General features: G+C 37.7%; 1 protein-coding gene across 2 annotated transcripts in view; it reads right to left on the minus strand.

Annotated features, from left to right (window-relative positions):
• tet1 (tet methylcytosine dioxygenase 1) overlaps positions 1-15,910 on the minus strand; it is a 46,384-nt gene extending 30,474 nt beyond the window's left edge. For both annotated transcript variants that reach the window (XM_007240273.4, XM_007240272.4), the window contains exons 1-2: positions 15,590-15,910; positions 12,713-14,336 (exon numbers count right to left, since the gene is read on the minus strand). In XM_007240273.4, the coding sequence (XP_007240335.3) occupies positions 12,713-14,176 (1,464 nt within the window). In that variant the 5' untranslated portion in view covers positions 14,177-14,336; positions 15,590-15,910. The remainder of the gene's footprint in view (positions 1-12,712; positions 14,337-15,589) is intronic.
• Between the last annotated feature and the right edge of the window lie 3,882 nt (positions 15,911-19,792).

Raw genomic sequence — 19,792 nt, forward strand, 5'->3', positions numbered from 1 at the left:
CACGATAACGATACTTTTGGCGATATGATAAAACACTGAATTAGAACAATTATTTAGAATGTTATTATTGCATGCAATATGATATGGCTAACTGAGATATTACTACTAATGCACTCCAAATGTCTCCATATATCCAGGATTAAAGTGAAATAAATGATACTGGACAGATATAATCTGTCTGTAGTAAATATATAATGGGAAATAAGAACAGTGAGAATTTTTCTTTTGCTAAAAACAGAAAAAAGTGGTATCCTGATGTGATAATCAGGGGTGGGTGATATGGCACGATATTTCAGGGTATAATGTTCTACATTTTTGGCGATTTTATCACGTATGATACGATATGGCACACCCCTAATTACTATCCACTTTTCAAACTGAACTGCACTGCAAACATATAGTGGGGAGGTATAACTGGTTTTAGTCTCAAATATCTGACCCACAATGCAGCTCTGCAAAGAGACTGTTTCTTTAGGCCATGTTCTCTGTTTGAGGTAAAACAAAAGAACCTCTGCAGATTTTTGATCAAGCATTTATGGAGATAATGGTAATGTCTATGACAGTCTAATTTTAGTGTTTGATAGCAAATTCAAACTAGCATTTCTGTTTTCAAAACCGAAAATCTTGGCTGATCAATCTGGAGTAAACTATTTATCATATTAATTATATAGTTTTACCAAACCTACACTGTTTAGATGATAGCCCAAAAGGAATCTACGAGTTTAGGTCTTTCTGCCATAGAAATTTAAATAAAACAAACATAACACATTTTAGACAAAGATATTCTCAAACAGAGATTTTGTATAGCTGCTGGGTTCCTTTTTGCACAGAAAGCACTGTCATTTCTAATCTTTCTCCTTGACCCATATTTTAAGACCCCCAGTACAAAATCCTCAGTGGAATAATTTGTAATGCACTGTGTAATCGAGTGGGTCTCTCAAACAGGGTCCTAGTTACACTTCTCTGTTGATTTCAGTGTCTTTTTGTCTCTAACACATTCCTTCCAACTCTGGTAATGCAGCAGTATAGTACAGTCTGTTGTGTGAGAGCAGGGAAACATTAATATGTACAAATAAAATTGTGAGAAACCAGTATAAACCAGTATTCCAGTTTCCTGCATAACAAAAACACCCCAATTTAATGTTAATATCAAGCATCAAGCATTTGTATTCATTAAGAAATGTAGAACACATGGCACTGAAAGCAGTCATATCTCTCCCACGCTCAGCTCAGCCTGCGATCTACAGCCTCCGGACTACATTGCCCAGGATGCACCCCACGCTGACATCATACCCAATCCCGATTACATGACAAAGCACATGACACTTCCAGGAAGTAGATCACCTGAGTACTAGCCACTATATATAAGGAGCTCATTTGCTTTCAGTCAGTGCTAAGTATTGACGGGTTTATCTTCGTACAGCTCGTTTTTCCATTGACCTTGATTTTTGCCTGCCCTCTGACATTGCATTGCCAGGTTTTGACCTCTGGACTGTTTATCAACCCTGGTATGTTGGTATATCCGTGTTGCTGCTGTTTACCGGTATTGATCTTGCTTTGTCTGACCATCCCTTTGTCTTATACTTTTTTTAATAAAGTATATTTTGATTTGCATCTGCACATGTTTGAGACCTGCTCAATCATGACAAACTTGCCTAAACAAAATTCTGTATCTCTCAGTTTTACAGATTTTGTAATAATGCTTCCAACTACTTCATATTTCAATCAATACACAAAAAACATCAGCCTTTACAGTATTATAAAGAACTACAATATGCAGATAAGACTCAACTTAGTCACTAAAAATGTTATCTTTGACACAAAGCTCTGACATGGACTACTACACAACAATAATGAAAAATAAAAAAAACTTACAGGCCAACTTCAATCACTGTCAACTACAAACCATCCTTGAATAGGAGAATTCTGTTAGTGGCTTGTTAGTCTATGGCAGAGAACACTGACATAAAAAATGTCACAGGACATGACCCCTTTTTGGCTCAGCATTTTCTCCAGCATGCAATGCCTGACCTCAGATTTGTTTCTATTTTAACTTACACTTTTTCCTATAGATTAAAACAAATCTGATCTTTTGCCAATAGTTCTAAGAAGCATATTTGTTGTTATGCAGCGGCAACAACACATCATACAGATGTTACTCAAAACTGCAGAACTGCCCCTAGTGGTTTTCTGAAGGACATACACATCCAACGCTTCAAACAAATGCAGGACATGTGAGGCAGCCATCATCATGCGTATGCAAATGCGTAGTTAACTGCAAGTGTATCTCTATCCTATGACGTATTCCTAGTACACAAGTTTACAAGTATACAAGTTTCTTACAAGTAAGAGAGAGGGAGGCTCGCTGTGTGAGTGTGTGTGTGAGGTGGAAAGAGATGGGTGCTCGCTGTGTGTGTGTGTGTGAGGTGAAGAGAGAGGGGGGGCTCGCTGTGTGAGTGTGTGTGTGTGAGGTGGAAAGAGATGGGGGCTCGCTGTGTGTGTGTGTGTGAGGTGAAGAGAGGGGGACTCGCTGTGTGTGAGTGTGTGTTGAGCCTGAGTGCAAGTTTTAGCCTGTTAGCTTGTTAGCTTGCTAGCCTGTTGTTGTTTTGGCGTGCCACTAACGAATAACGTCCAGCCAGACACTACAGTATATATATTTTTAAAATGCCAAAAATTTACGCACAGTGACCTGGATAAGTAACTTTAATCTGATTACTAGATTGGAGATAGTGAGGCATTACTCGTTACTGAAAAAAATGGTCAGGTTAAAGTAACGCGTTGTCTTTAGTAAGACATCACTGTACACATGTGACACTGTGGAGGAATGCTGAGGAATGTTAAATTCACAATGCTGGAAGTGTAATGTCCCATTCATCTGAAACCCACTATCAGGCCTCAAACTTAATATTACATTATAAATTTAAATGCACTCACCTTTACCAATAGGAGTCACCATTATAGGTTTTACAGTATTTTATTGTAAAACTCAAAGTAAAAATCTCAATATGACTTTTTCATGAGTACTACAGCCCTAACTTGCAAGAATGGACAGATTCACATAGCAGTACAGGGCTCAATTAAAGTGATGTGGCTTGTGCTGTCATGTGTAGCTAGCTGTGAGTGGAGAGGCGGTGGTAGGCAGTGAGAGATTGTGAGATGCTATCATACTGGGGGCAGTAAGTGCTGCTGAGGCACTCACAATGTCTCTGACATTTCACGATTTCCATGAATCCTTTCTGCTGCCTCAGTCTCCTACTAGCCAGGCCCACTCTCTCACACTCTCTATCCCCCTCTCTCTCACACACACACAGAAACATACACACACATAAAGCCTAAAAAGCAACACAGCACTCACTGCACATTCCTCCACTCTCTCCATTTTATATTTTATTCAGGAAAAACTATTTTACTGTAAACATTTGTGTAACCCTGTGTATGCCAGGCAAAAAAAACACTGACCGTACTGAACACAGTATTTAGGTTTTACATGCAGCCTTTTTTGTGCAGCATCTCAGTGTTCAGTGTCACGCTTTTCCCAGGCCTGTAGTAACCATGGCTGGGATGTGGGCGGAGGGTCGCACAAGCTTATTTTGTTTCAGACTTCCTTCCATTCCTGACCGAGAGCAACACTACAGAGAGTTGAATGAGTTCACCACCACTGCGTGTGCATGTTTATGTTTATTGTAGCGTTGGTCAGCCAGGCTTGTTGTATGTTTGACACACTAGGAGACAAGAGTTTGAACTTGGAGACCTGTAATGAGACAATACAGCCTCAGCCTAGTCTGGATTTATGAATGCTGAGCTGGCCACATGCATTTTGTCAGCTTCCTTTTAATTAACTATCTGCACAAACAATTTGCAAGCAGTTTGTGAGATGTTTAGAGCAGTACAGTGACTGGATTAAAAGTTTATTAAAACATTTTAAAAGTTATTCAAGAATGTTCAAGAGTTTAGAGTTAGATATCCTTAAATGATATCCTTTTTAGTGTCCATCCCTGCCAAATTACAATAAACACAATGTAGCATGGCTGTTACACCTTTGCCCATGTTTGTCTTGTTTCTTCTTTTCTTGGTTCTTTCTGTTCATATTTTGTATTTTTGTAGTTTTTCTCTTGTCTCTGCTCCCTTGTTCCTATCTGTCTCATTTGTAACCCAGCCTCCTCATTATCTTCCCAAGGTGTTCCTTGTCTTATCTGTGTATATATACCCCATGCTTTTTTTTGGTTTACTATTGTGTTATATTTTATCCTTTATATTTCTGCTATTGTTTGTTGTCTATATTCTTTTATCTGTTTTTTAACTTTTTTGTTAGTATAAAGTTTTGTTTGTTTTCTAGTCTTTGTGCTTTTGGTTTCTTTGTTTGTTTTCACTATGGCTCCTAACAAAACCAACTTGCATTTGCACCCTGCCTCCAACTCTCGATCGTTACAGTGGTAAAAAGTGGCAGAGCTTTTTGGGGTCTCTGATGGGTTTTGAAAACATTAATATATTATTTAATTTGAAAATGTTGCTTTTGTTAGCCTATATGCTGCTCGCTAGATCGCGTTATGAAGCTCAATAAAACATATGTATGCAAACGTGTCATGTCTGGTGCTGAAAGCATGTCTGAGTCTCCCACATCCAGCTCTATCTGCGATTCCCACAGTAACAACTACAATACCCAGAACGCACCACTCCATGACACAACACACACTCCCGATCACATGACACATCACATGACACCACCAGGAAGTCCCGAGTACTGATTATCCTCAGTGTTTAAGGACCATGCTCACGCTCACACCTCGCTGAGTATCTGTTTGGTAATTCCTACAATACAACGCGTTTCTCTTGCCCTTGCCTTTATCCGTGTATGATCTTGTTTTTGTTTTCTACCGACGTTGATTTTTTGCCTTCTCCCTTGTGTTGGATATCCGTGTATGACCTGGACTGTTTCTACTACTTTGGATTTTTGCCTACCCTGTGATACTGCCTACCTGTGTATGAACTCTGGACTGTATTCCGTTTATGGTATGGTTTCTCTACACTGTGTATTATTGGTACTGACCCTGTTTCCGTTGATTACCCCTGTCTGCTCTATAACTTTTAATAAAGTTATTTTATTGTATCTGCACCAGTCTCATTCCTGTCTGGCCCTGACAAAACGTTTATAGGTTTAAAAGAAGAATAGCTTGTATGAAGCTATTTTTCATTCAAACACATTTAAACACACACACATGATTTAATTGAACAACATCTTTGTTTTAACGCCCACACACAGCCAGTTGATGCTGGAGAGTCCATTTTGTGCACTTTTTTATGCTAGTGGGTGCCTGTATAGCTTCTAATAATTATTATTTCTAATTTTTTCCCTCTGTGTGCCGGCAGCTTGATGGCAAAGCTGCATGAGCGGGGGTTCGAACCTGCGACCTCCTTCTCATAGTGGCAGCCCTTTAGACTTCAAATGTCTACATTTGTTAGGCCTAAAAATTTTGCTTACCTGCTGCTAACATAACACTTAAAATTTCATGGAAGTACAAAACGAAGGCTAACAAACGTTTAAAAAAATCCATAGAATATAGACATCAGCCAGCAATTTAGTATGTAGCATTATTTAAGCAAAAACAATTAAATTAGCTTTAAGTAGGCGGTCACCAAATGAATGTAATTTACATGTGACACATTTTTTTTCATAATACATGCTAGAAGCTCAAACATATAAAAAGAATCATAACAGAAACTCCTAAACTATAGCATATTCATGTCACTCTCATCATCATCACCTCCAGCAAAAACACCAGGCCAAAACGGTGGAGACGTGATATAGTATCAGATGTCAAGGTGACAGAGGGTGCAACCATGGAAACCATGAAAGCTCAGTCTAGTAATAAAAGGGGTCAAAAAGGAAGAGCAGTCAGGCAGGCAGATATATCTATAATATAGACAACATGTCTCTCAAACAAAACAATAATAGTTCATGAATTCAGAAAAGACTGTCAAAACAGTCTTACATTTATATAAGTAATTTATAGCTAAATGTATTTTGATAACACAGGCCACAGCAATGCCACAGTCATCCATTGCATAGAGTCAAAGAGAGTAGACCAACTTGACCTTGCTCTGTCTAGCCAGTTATCCTAGTGTGTTCAGCTTTTCAATGTTATTGCATTAGTGGCTGTTGGAAGAGGTGCTGTTGGCTGGCTATAAATGTGGTCTGCACCATTACCACTGTATGGTTAGAGGTGTTTGCTAGCTCTGCTGTGTTGTAAAGCTCAGTGTACTGGGCTTTCGAGAGGGGAATCTGGTTAGTAGTGTTAAATGTCTTTTGTGAGCTTTCTCTACTAGGCACATTTGCATTGTATATTTAATAAATGTTTGAATCAAAGGTTAAATAAGGAACTGCAGCATCCTGTAATGGAGGAGCTTCGAGCAAAACTGCAGTAATCCTTAACTTGTGAATATGACCTGACTGACTGTCAGGATCGGCTAATTTGAGATATATTGTCTGATTGCCAACTGCATATTTCAGCTGATAAGTGGCCAATACAGACATAACCAATAATTTTTTACATATTGTTTAATAATTATCTAGTATCTAGTATAGATACTTATCATCTACACACGGTTGTCACAAAAATTTGAAGATCATGAAGGATCAAAGAAGAATTTGAATGAACTACCTTTTGTAAATAATTAAGGTTTCTTCAGAAAAGAACATTATTTTTTGTTCCAGTGGCCAGACACAAGTCTTTCTGTATTAAACTTCATTTTGGGACAGATTCTGTAGTTTGTTACATTCTGCCATATTGCTACAGCATCCCTTGTGACCCTGGAGTGCTGTCATCTTCCCCTGATTTCCATTCTTTATCCTACACTGCAAAGCTAAACAAGGGCCTGACACATTTACAATGCAAACTGCAGTCTCCATGGCACACTGAGACGTACCTCGCTCAATAAAGTCATAGAAAAGTGTTTTTGCCCTCCCTCCACACAGTTGGACTGGCCAAGACTTTTCCTGCCATTACCTGAAAAGCCATATAATGAGCAACAGAGGCCACATAATAATAATAATAATAATAATAATAATAATAATAAAAGAGTCCTGGTGCAATAAAAATGAATAAATGGCAAATCTCCAGGTTTTAATCTGCACAAGCTGAGGCACAGCTTTCTTTAGCTAACTGAAAGTGACCTTATGGACCAATATGCATTTTATTTTTTAGGAAGTGTTAACAGATATTTAGAATACATAAGTTTAAGCAGCGGCATCTCTCGTAAGGAGTGATTCAGCCAGAATTATCCAATTCACAGAAGAAATGTATTTGTGCCTCTAATCCCACCCACTATACATTGCCCAGTCCTAATTCTGCATCCCAGGTTGCCAGGTATGAAACACGACAGCAGAAAAACAGAGTGCTGTAGTCTCTGCATCCTTCTAAAAAGCTCCATGATCCGAGATTAAGTAAAACACAAATAGACATACATACAGCTCTGGAAAAAATGATGAGACCACTTTAGTTTCTGAATCAGTTTCTTTGATTTTGGTATTTATAGGTTTGTGTTTGAGTAAAATTAACATTTATGTTTCATTCTATAAACTACGGACAACATTTCTCTCAAATTCCAAATAAAAAAATGTCATTTAGAGCATTTATTTGCAGAAAATTAAAAATGTTTGAAGTACCACAAAAGATGCAGGGCTTTCAAATAATTAAAAGAAAACCTCATATTCATTAAGTTTAAAGAGTTCATAAATCAATATTTGGTGGAATAACCCTGGTTTTTAATCACAGTTTTCATGCATCTTGGCATGTTCTCCTCCACCAGTCTTACACACTGCTTTTGGATAACTTTATGCCACTCCTGGTGCACAACTTCAAGCAGTTCAGCTTGGTTTGATGGCTTGTGATCATCCATCTTCCTCTTGATTATATTTCAGAGTTTTTTTTTATTTGGTAAAATCAAGGGATCTCATCATTTTTCCAGTTTCCAGAGCTGTATATAAATACTGGCAATACTGGCAATAGAGTGAGACAGTTTAGAGCCCAGAAGGATTATAAAACGGATGCTTAGCTGGCTCATTTTCTTCTGAACATGTAAGAACTGAGCTTCAGCAAAGGTTAATGGGTTTTAGTATGTTCAAATTCATACTCAGTGGTCTGCATACTGCTGGGATATAATGGCAGCGAGTGTTTTGAAAGTGGACTATGGCAGTCTTTTTATATGCGATCTGTCATTTAGTACAAAACAAAGCACAGCCCTCACCTCGCCGCTGATATGTACAATACAAACATAGCAGTGAGTAGGTCATAGCAGGTATTGAATTATAGCTATTTCAAGTACTGAGGTCATTTTAGCTCAGGAGCTGTTTCAGTAAACTGGTGATTATAAACCAAATAACACACATGCTCACAGGCATGTGACACTGTATCATCATGAGCTGAGTAATCATTCCTCCACACATAGTCCGTTTACATCACTGAAGACCACTCATCACCACATAAAGGGCTAACATAGAAACTGCAATCTGTTCAGCTTGATTACACATGAGGTCTGTTCAATATCTGCTCTTCGGGCCAATCCCCAGCCTGTTTGGCAACATGAGAGGATTATGTTTGTAAATCGAGATTCAGCAAACGTTCGTCCTGGAATTTTAAGTGTGGAGACAAGCTGATCCTGATCACCCTGCCTGCTTAGTCAGTACAAAAACCCACACCCTTACACCTACACCTAGAAACAACCCACAGCAACATTACACACTACTCTATGACAAATGCAGGTAAGTAGGTGGATTGGTCCATCGATCCCTTCAGAATGGATTAATTTTTCTGCATATACACAAGCAACAAGTACACTGAAAATAGAAACATTGTTTTATTTTTATTTTATGTCTCTCCTTCTAACTAACTCAACGAACAACATAATTTTATATTTTTTATTTATTAAATACTAGGAGCATATGTTGTTTAATAGTATCGAAAAGTGAAAAAATTACTTCTAAATGTATAGCTACAGAATCTTTTACAGAGACCTTCTGTTTTCCAATTATCAAACAAGGACAAACAGTGACAGTAACGTGAGGCTCCAAAAGCTGTTTATGTTTTAAGATTTTTTTTTTCTTAGGATTCAGCGAGACTTTATTGTCATTCGCATCACTTGTGATACATGAAGTGGAACGAAATTGTGATCTCACGATCCAGTTTACACCCAAGAGCTGTTGTTAAAATAGATGAATATAGATAAAATAGATACAAAATAAATAACACAATAAAAATAAAATAGAACAAAATAGATATCAAGATAAACACACAAAAAATAGGGAGAGCAACATGAAGTCCAGAGTGCAAGTTTTGCTATAGCAGCATGATAATGTGAATTAAAAGCAGTACAATATAAAGTGTCTCAGTGCAGTTTAAGGTGACAGTGTTTGTAAACAGTAATTGTTCTTGTAAAGTGTCAGTGCAGTGTGTTGTTTAGGTGGAGATTAAGATCCTTACATCTTCTGGAATGAAGCTGTTTCTGAGTCTGGTTGTTTTGAACTTGATGCTCCGCAGCCTCCTGCCTGAGGGGAGCGGGACAAAAATGTAAACTATGTACTAACAGCGCCCCCTTGTGAAGAATACTCAGCCTTCCAAACATGAATAAGTGAGTGAGTGAGGGAGTGAGCAAGGGCTGTTTTTACTCAACGTTTACTTAAGGTAACCAGTTTTGCTTTACATAATCAGTGGCCCTTCTAGTGTGCTATTTCAGCAGAACAATGCTTATATGCATACTGATGCTGTCTTAAAGCTTGCCTTGAAGACAATACAAGACCTTTTCCATATTAAAAATGTGTGGGATGCTTCTGGAAGCACTATCAACACTTCATGCCTTCTGCAAAATCTGCTGAAATTGTGTAAATATTCAAACTGTGTGGGATGAACTACTAAAGCATTACACAATTAGGAACCTCTACAACTCCATGCCAGGATGTCTGGCATTACAAATGCATAACATACTGCTTTTGTATGTGTAGCTCAATAAATATGACCAAAAGTTGCCCATATCAATCCATTTACCATTTATTTATCTATTAAGCAGCCTTGCATTGCAGCATTTTATCAAACATACAGCTCTGGAAAAAAATAGAGGCCACTTAATGATGATGATTTTCCTTGATTTTACCAAATTGAAAACATCTACAATATAATCAAGAAAAAATATGGATAATCACAGCCAACAAACTAAGCTGAACTGCTTGAAGCAGTGTGTAAGACTGGTGGAGGAGAACATGCCAAGATGCATGAAAACTGTAATTAAAAACCAGGGTTATTCCACCAAATGTTGATTTCTGAACTCTGAATTCACTTTATGAATATGAACTTGTTTTCTTTGTATTATTTGAGGTCTGTATCTTCTTGGTTATTTCAGACATTTCCCATTTTCTGTAAATAACTGCTCTAAATAACAATATTTTAATTTGGAATTTGGGAGAAATGTTGTCAATAGTTTATAGAATAAACAACAATGTTCTTTTTACTCAAACATATACCCATAAATAGCGAAATCAGAGAAACTGATTTAGAAACTAAAGTGTTTTCCCAATTTTTACCAGAGCTGTATATCTGATAATAAGAGTAATAGGTTACATTGCATAGAAGTGCTTTGAATGTGAATACTCCAGTACCTCAGAAGTTAATATGAGCTACAACTCTTATCCTGAAATTCCTAAATTTGATCCAATCCATGACAAGAGTGACTTTTTTTTTAAGTCAGACTGCATAAATGTGACAGATGTGAGTGCTGACCTACATTTTAGGCACCAATGATGTGTTTCCAGACCTCTGTATCTAGTGTAATCTTGTCCTGATCCGTCTCCCTCTCTCTTTTTTTAGAAGGCACAGACACACTAATGCAAAGACGGCCTCGGTCACTTGCACTCAGGAACAAGCCTGCACATTAACTCACACAGGTGGAGAAGTATTTTTTAAATTGCCTTGTGGCAATTCTGACACAAACTGCATGATGTGACACGCTCTGAATAGCAGTGAGTTACAGCACCGCGATCAGCTCAGGAGACAAACAGCACGCAACACGCTTTCTCTGTCAATAGTGAGTGAGGAGAGGCGGAGGCACACTGCCTCACTGAAGGTAAAGCACATGGAAGACCTTCATTCACGTACACACGCTCACAAACAGACACACTCAAACCACATGCTGAACTGACAGCAACTCATGTGATCGGGTTTTCCCATTCAGCTCACAGCACCGCTAACAGTCACATAAAGCAGAGAATGCAGCAGTGTGCATTCTCAAGCAGCAGCACCACAATAAAAGTGCTCAGCACTCCATTACAGACCCATGTGCTTCCCATCTCACAGTCGTTAATAAGAGCCATCCTCTGTTTCTCACATTAAAGCTCTCTGTCTGTCTCTATTGTGCTCCTTCACACCTTTTTTATAATTTCTCTACAAAACCAGATGGTCATTGTGCACTTCAATACTTTTGCCTCATGTTTGGGGACACTAAGCTTTTGCAAGTTTGTAGTAACTCATTAGGTTTACATATATGTGGTAGTAACAATAGTAATAGTAAACAGGGCTATGTATTGGCAAGACTCTGGTAATACTATAGAGGAGTTATGATTTAATATATCATGATATATTGCTTAATAGTAAGCAAGACAATCTCCAAAATCTAGTTAATCAAGAAAACTTTATCTTCTTTTTATACAATCAGAAGAGTAGTATTTGAAGGCAGAGCACAACCAACACAACCACTGACATCAAACTATTAGTCGATACAGTATGGCAAACATAATATTGAAATACTTAAATATATCAATATTTTCTAAATGTAACACATTGTATTACACATCTATTACATTGTTATATGTGTTTTATGTCACTGTTACTTATCTACAATAGTGCTGAGTAATGATATGAGTTCAAATCAATATTAGGATTACCATGATTAAGATTAATGACTGATTATTTTAATCATTGACAGATTTAACATTTCCATTGGTACAAGCTGCTCAAGTTGGTAAGTGGGCCTGGAGTTTGAGTTTTGCACAATGTTAGTTTCATTACTGCAGACTGGACAGGGTTGCAGAGTCACGTGACTACACACATGTGGTAGTATGTTGTGCAGTATGTGGGTTCATGTACAGGGAACAGTACAAAAACACACACAGTGGGGAAAAGTATTAGAATATAAAAAAGTAGTAATACCAAAAGCGATACATCAAATATGAGCAATATTTATTTGGTTTAAATAATTAGCTTCTGAATGCCAATTGTGAATAAGTTTGCAGCACGTGCAGTTTATTAATCATATAATCCTAAAAAATATATATTCATACCAGATACTATTTTTCCTGTTACACAAACTTTAAACCTTATTCCTTTGGATCATTGGTCTATAACTCTATAGAACAACTGTCAGATTAAGAATATGTCAAAGGTAAAAACAATCAAAAATTTAGATACAAAGTTTGTGCATGACACTGATGATGCAGGTATGTATATACACACTTTTGTTACTACCTTTTACTACCCAACTGTTACATATTGTTTTTCTAAGTTCTTACAAACACTGTGTAAGAGTATGGAAAGATGATGTGTAATCGTTAGTGTGGCACAAGTTACTGTAAACAGTGACTCATGCGGCACTGCCGTTTAAAACAGCAGTTTCAGTTTCACAAGAAGTGAGGAACAGAAACAGTGGGTAAAAAAGCAGTCAGGTGACCTACCTCTCCAGCTGTAACTTGCCATGGTCTTTTCTTCAGCATCACACATTTTCTGAGCTTACAGATCTGATGGCCAGTCTTTCGATTTAGGCAGCAGCTGCACTGCCCACAGCTGTACTTGAGGAGGCAGGGTCCGCAGGCCCCACATCTACTCCTCTTCTTCCTCTCTTTTCTCACCTGAGCTTGCAGTAAGCGCTGCCTTATATCCACATCCAGCAGAGGAGAAGCACCAGCAGCTCTGTGCTCTAGAGCTAGCTCTAAACTCCCTGCTTCAGACTCGGTATCAAATGAAAATCGGGTGCTATCTGTGCTGCTGGACACTTTGCTGCTGTCAAGTGATGCTGTTGTTGAAGGCCCACAGTCGAGAGTGGACAGAAAGCCACTATAAGCACCAGTGCTCAGTGAGAGGAGTGAAAGTGCTCCTTCGTTCTTGCTTGCAAACTCATCATTGTCATTGTCATAATTCTCATCTTTGGTCTTTAAGTCGTCAGTGCTGTCCAGCTCTCCGTTCTCAGCATACTTCACATCTGTAGCTTCCAGAAGTGCTGGTGATTCTTTGGGAATTTCACATACGGGAGATGCCACAGACACATCTGGTTGAGAAGAATCGTCTACAGTGCTTCGAATAGCCACGTCACAAGACTGAAGGTCTGAAGGAGGAGGATCTGTTGGGCCTGAGGTATCAGTTTCACAAACGTAGTCCACTTTAACAGCTGGGTCATGCTCTTTCACAAATGCGTCATCTGACTCATTAGTTGTGCTTGGTTGTTCAGTGTTATCAATGAAGGCTAGGCAGTTTTCACTTTGCACTGTTTCTGCAGTGACCGCAGCCACAGCCACCTCCTCCTCATCCACCACCGCAGGAGTCTCGTGAACAAGAGGTTCTCTGTGCTCCTCCTCTGCTGTTTCATCAGAGTTTCTGTTAACAAGTTGAGCCTCTCCATTGGTAACAAGTGCTTTCTTTTGTTGATCATCACTATTAGGGTCATTACATTCTGTGATTTTGAAATTATCCTGTTCCCTTGCCTGCTGACCTCTCCCTCTGCTTGAGGGCGCCCTCCTTGTTGGCTTTACTTCCTGTGGGAAAGTCTGGAACAACGGGCTGCCTCGAAAAGACCTCGTTCTGCTCCTGAGGTCTGCAGCCGGGTCATGCTGTGACAGAGAGTTACACGTGTGTCTGGAGATTCTCACAGATTCTGTTGAGTTAGATGTGTTCTTGCTTCTGCTTGCTCTTTCCTGGGATGCCTTTACGGCAGACTTGCTATCAGCAGCACCTGCCTGGAGCTTCTTGGTTGCCTGTTTCTTGGCTGTGGATTTCCTGCTCTTCGCCTGTCTTGTACGTGTTGCTGGACCCTTGGGCTTGTTTGAATTTACTACTCGCTTTTTATCAGTGGACGCCCTCAACTTCCTCACATTTCGCTTAGCTGGGGGATGCACCTTCCTTTGTGGTTTGGGAGGACGAGGCATAGCTAAGCTTGGCAAGAGTGAGGGGGTTGAGAGAGGGGTCAGCAGGCATGGGAAACAGCTTGAATACCTTAAAAACGTGGCATGTGAGCTAATTATTTTTCAGCACCAAATCCAGTTATATCAAGTCAGCATTTCCTCTGGGATCTCTGCAGGGACATGCCTGTGAGAAAATAAACATTAAGTTTAAGTCAACCTAATCGTTGTCACCAAAATGACAAGCTATTTTTTGATAGTGTTGCTTCAAGTTAAATTCAGTGGTCAGTGTTCATTAAGCACAGATTAAAATCCTTGATATGCTTATTAAAGCATATTGTCAATATGATACAGTTGGGGTAAAATAATATCTCAATATTTCATTACATTTTCACGATAACTTTACATTACAATTTAACGACATGACAAAACTTTATTTCAAGAAAAAAAATACACTACTGCAACAAAATTAAAATTACAATACAATAAAATATGATATGGCACACCACAAACTTTCTTTTACTCAAAACAGTATATTTCAGAGTATAATATCGTTCACCATGTTCAAAAATATTGGCAATATTATTATGTACAATACGATTTGTCACAACCCTACGATACGATAAAATACCTTATCACAATAAGATAAAGTATAGATTTATTGCCAAGCTCTATACATAAAACTAGTTATATTATTTGTGATGATATCCTTTTTTTAAACAATTTTTAAAACTGGTTTGTGTTCTTGAGTTATAACATAGACATGATTACATAATTAACTGTGGAAATCAAAACTTACTTTTAATAATTTAACTCGTGGTCACGAAAATATAGCTTGTTTGGGATTCGAATATTGATGATACTATAACTTACTTGTGTTATGACACCCTACACAAACTGCACATAAACTACTTTTTTTTTTCTTATTTAGTAAAATAATCGATATCGGCGACAATAGCTACTTTATAGTTATAACGGCAAGGCTGCAATGAACTAAACAGCTTATCAGTAACAGCTTATCAGCTATAGTTTAAAGTATTAAACTAGCTTTTGGACACATAGCTCGGTTAAAAACAATGAGCAGCGAGCTAACAACAGCGCACTGGAGCTGACACGAGCTTAACTTAGCTGAGAGTATAATAATAGTTATAACATACTAAAGTAAAATAGCTATAATTTGGTTGAATTAGCTTTAGCTAGCTGAGCTAGTCAGTCAGTTAGCCTGTCTGAAGTTTCCTCGCTGCTGCTGCTGTCGGTTTTGTCCGTTATCGTCGCTACAGGCTCGCAGCGGCTCCTGGTAACCGCGCTACTCGGCATTTAACCGACTGTACTCTGTGAACGCGACCGCAGCGGAGAGCGGAACCCGCAGTAAAACACCGCTGTGAGTCGGTGTGCTGCACTAGCGGAGCAGTTTAAAGCGAGTTGAAATAGTTCACATACCGGAGACAGTTGCTGAACTGCCTGAACTGCTGCTAATAATACTCCGCTCCTGAAAGACGCGGCTGATCCGCCCGCCGCATTCTCCTCCTCTGGCGGATTTGGCCGAAGTTGTTGGAGCGAGCAGCAGAAGTTCAGCAGCGCGCTGAAACAGCGGAGACACGCGCTGTATTTACACTGTAACTAACGCTTAATAGCACCGGCATGCTGCCCCGGAGGAAAGCTGCACGTTAGACCGTAAATCCAGCCACCGCAGCCCGTCTCCCAAACACGACCCGAGAGCTCCACTCACACAGCGGCTATTTAATGGACGTCCGCAGGCTTTCAGGAAAACGCGGACTGGATCACAGTCTGACACTCCACCACCGCTCAGCCAGGATTCCCCTCAGAACAACACTGCCTCAGTATTAATAAAAAAAAAAAAAAAAAAAAAAAAAAAAAAAAATAATAATAATAATAATACAAAACATTAAAACATAGATCAACATTAAGACCCAAAAAGTCTTAAAAATACTTTCTAATTATTTTAGTTATGTTTGTAATTATTTTTAGTATTAAATTATTATGTATTATTTATTTCCTTTTTATTTTATTATTTTTCTATTTTTTTACTAATATATTTCTTTTTATTGTCTTTTTAGTGTTGTATTGTTACTTTTTACTTTTCTATTGTTTTCATAGAATTTTATAAATTTTATTACTACTTGTTATTTTAGAATCTTTGTCTTTATCTTTTGCGACATGTTGGCTACATCGAAACATATGCCCTCCCTCAATGTAAACCCAAGTTAAATAAAGAATGAGTAAGATGACAAAAAGAAAGAGTATACAAAAAGGATGGGTTACGGCATGGGCTCGTCCACACCTCGCAGCATAAAAGAAGGACACAACACGAGAGTTTTAAACAAAAGATACATTTATTAATTAAATTTAAAAATATAAATAAATTCCAAATGCATAGGGTATGAATGCAGTGTTAGTCGTGAATGAGTGGATGTATGGTGGCGTCAGTAAATGATAAATGTAGAGGCAAAAGAAAGAAGAAGAGTATGGAGGGGGAAAGAGAGAGATCAAGAAGCATTTAAAGGTGCATTCAAGGATCTAATTAAACCAATCAGGCCCAGCCCTGCCCGCGCACTGGCAGACTAGTACCTGAGGGGGGCCCATGGGGTCGTCACAGAGGGGTTTTAAACTGTTCACATCGATAACGTAATCATATCGACCAAAATTAATATAGTTATATATTCGTGCTATAAATTTTGGCTGTCTCATACAGCCCTACTACACACATTAAAACATCAAAAAACAAACATAGACACACACACACACTGAAAAATTAATCCAGTTTTATTGATTTTTAGTTTAGTAAATAAATAATTTGTCAAATAAAGATTCTCCAAAATAACCTGAAATAAACTTCCACTTAAAGTTACGAAGGTTTTATGTTTACCCTGTAAAGTAAAGCTATTTTAGAGATGTTTTTCTTTGGACAGAGACAATTTATTTTTTTAACTAAAAGGTACATGTTTTTTTTCCCATTTTCTCCCCAATTTAGCACAGCCAATTACCCAACTCACTCATTAGGACTCCCCCTATGACTAGTAATGCCCCAACACACCAGGAGGGTGAAGACTAGCACATGCTTCCTCCGATACATGTGAAGCCAGCCACCGCTTCTTTTCGAGCTGCTGCTGATGCAGCATTGCCGAGCATTACAGAGCATTTATGGGATTAACATTTAATTTTTTCACAATTTTCAGTCAAACCAGAAAAAGCTCATATGGCGTGACTGTCCCGGTCACATTTCACAAAGTTAGATTTTAAATAAAAACAAGTAAATGAATTATCTTAAACATTTCCCAAAAACGAATGTCATATGGTGTGACGCCATACTCCTTTTTTTAAACGGGCAGTTGTGTGAAGACCTTTAGGGAGTGGATGTTCTCTTACTTTTAGGAGAAAGAACATGTGTTATCGCTCTTTATGCTTTCGGAAAAATCAAGTATATCTAGCACTTCTGCTTCAGTTCCATTTTGCACTGTCATATGGTGTGACACCTTTTACACAAATTTTTTTTTTTATTGACTTTTTTTAGTCAATATTACCTTTAAAATTATATTGTCATATTGTAGTTAGCATGGTTTGATGTGTTAGTTAAGTGTTTTAAATATTTCATTAGTTTAACAAATTTTGATAGTATAATATTCAAAAATGTAATATTTGTACAGCAACGCTCACTCATTCATGCAGATTCACTCACTTACTCAGACTCATTTACTCCTGAATGCAAAAGGAAAAGTTCAATCTGACCCAGTGCCAGTCCACTGTAGCACACCTGAACAACCAGTTTCAGCACAAAACCAGGAAAAGCATATATAATAAACACATGGTTATTCTGTTTGTTTAAGTAGAAGCCAAATGTGTCACAATATTTACTGGCACACTGTTTTTAACAATACATCCACAGCTTTCTGATCAATCATTGTTTTGATCATTCTCATTTTAAAAAGAAATGATGCATTAAATATAAAAAAGTTCAATGATTTACTAAAGAGTATTAGAATTCCTGGATACACAATTGAACAACACAACTGACCCTCTAAAACACATTAGGAGGACAATAAATTCACAATATTAACTCTTGACAAGTTCAGCACAGCTATTAACTGAAAGACATTTATGAAGCTGACAAAGAACATGCTAAGATATGCAAAACTGGGTACCACTTTAAAAGTAATGGTAAAGTAATCCTTTATAAATTAATAAAATAAGATAATTAAGTTATAAACCAGTAATAAGCAGTTACAACACTTAAGTTAAAAAAGGCAACAGTTCCTGTTGTGAACCAAATAATGATTCCACATTCGTTTAGACCAGGGGTCACCAACCTTTTTGAACCTGAGAGCTACTTCTTGGGTACCAATTAATGCGAAGGGCTACCAGTTTGATACACACTCGTGAAATTACAAATTTTCTCAATTTACCTTTAATTATATGTTATTATTAATAATTAATGACATTCATCTATGTGAAGACACAGATATCAATAGGCAACACTATTATTATAAATCTCTGCAAGTGTTTACATTTTATATTATATTTTAATATAATATTACATATTATATTACATTATATTGTATAATAATATATAAACTATAGGCTCTAAGCTAATATTAATGTAATATAATCTAAAATTACATCAATGCAACTGTGATTTAAAAAAAAAAGAATAGCAACAAAAATGCTATTTTTAGACCAGGCCTGCGGGCTACTCATAAGGTCCTTGCGGGCTACCTGGTGCCCGCGGGCACCATGTTGGTGACCCCTGGTTTAGACTGTTAAACCTGAGATCTTTAGATCGTACTTTGTCTTTTCCATTAGTCAGCATTAACATGGCTGTTAATAACTTTTTAATAACTTTAATGTTTTTAAAGTATTTCCAACTTAATAAATGAATAAACGTTTTATAAACCCTTTGGGAGCCTTTTTTTTAAGTTGCCCTAATCAAAATGTGGCCACTTTGAAGAACCTAAAATATGAAAAATATTCTTATTTGCTTTAAGGTGTCCTTCTGCTAAAAGCCAGGCACTTCTCATCAGACAGGAGCTAACAGCTTTAGGAACAACATGGCATGTTCGCTCCTGTGTTATTTGTGCAAATGTTATATGCTTTGCCCAGTAATTCAGAGCTAAGGAACAAATGGGTAGAATTTTTTATGGAACACCAACAGCAAAGTACAACTGAGCTAGGTAGGTTTAGGTTTAGAACAGTTTACACTAGTTAAAAGTAACTTTTGGGGGGATTTTTACTTTTTGGACCTGGACTACCCACATCTGTGTTTACATAGGTTTACATTGGATCTTTGGTGGATTTTGTGTTTTACAGAGACTCTAAGAGAAGGTCTGTGGCCTAACTGCACTTAGCAGGGTTTTACACATGTTGTGAAGTAACATATGACATTGCAAGGACTGTTATTAGTGTAAAAACGTCTTTATTTTAAAATGCCCGCCTCTCATTCACTGGACTACAGCAGCGTTATACCGGATCAACGGAGCACTTTTTTGTTTACTAATTCCATGTTTTTCAACACAGTTAGGGATGCCTTTAGTACTAACCTACAATACAAAACACATTTTAAATAATGATAAAAACACTAAATAAACTGTGTTCATACTTTGACTGGTACTCTCTCTATATGTAGCAATA

This window comes from Astyanax mexicanus, chromosome 7 (genome assembly GCF_023375975.1).
Source record: "Astyanax mexicanus isolate ESR-SI-001 chromosome 7, AstMex3_surface, whole genome shotgun sequence".
Lineage (NCBI taxonomy): Eukaryota > Metazoa > Chordata > Actinopteri > Characiformes > Acestrorhamphidae > Astyanax > Astyanax mexicanus.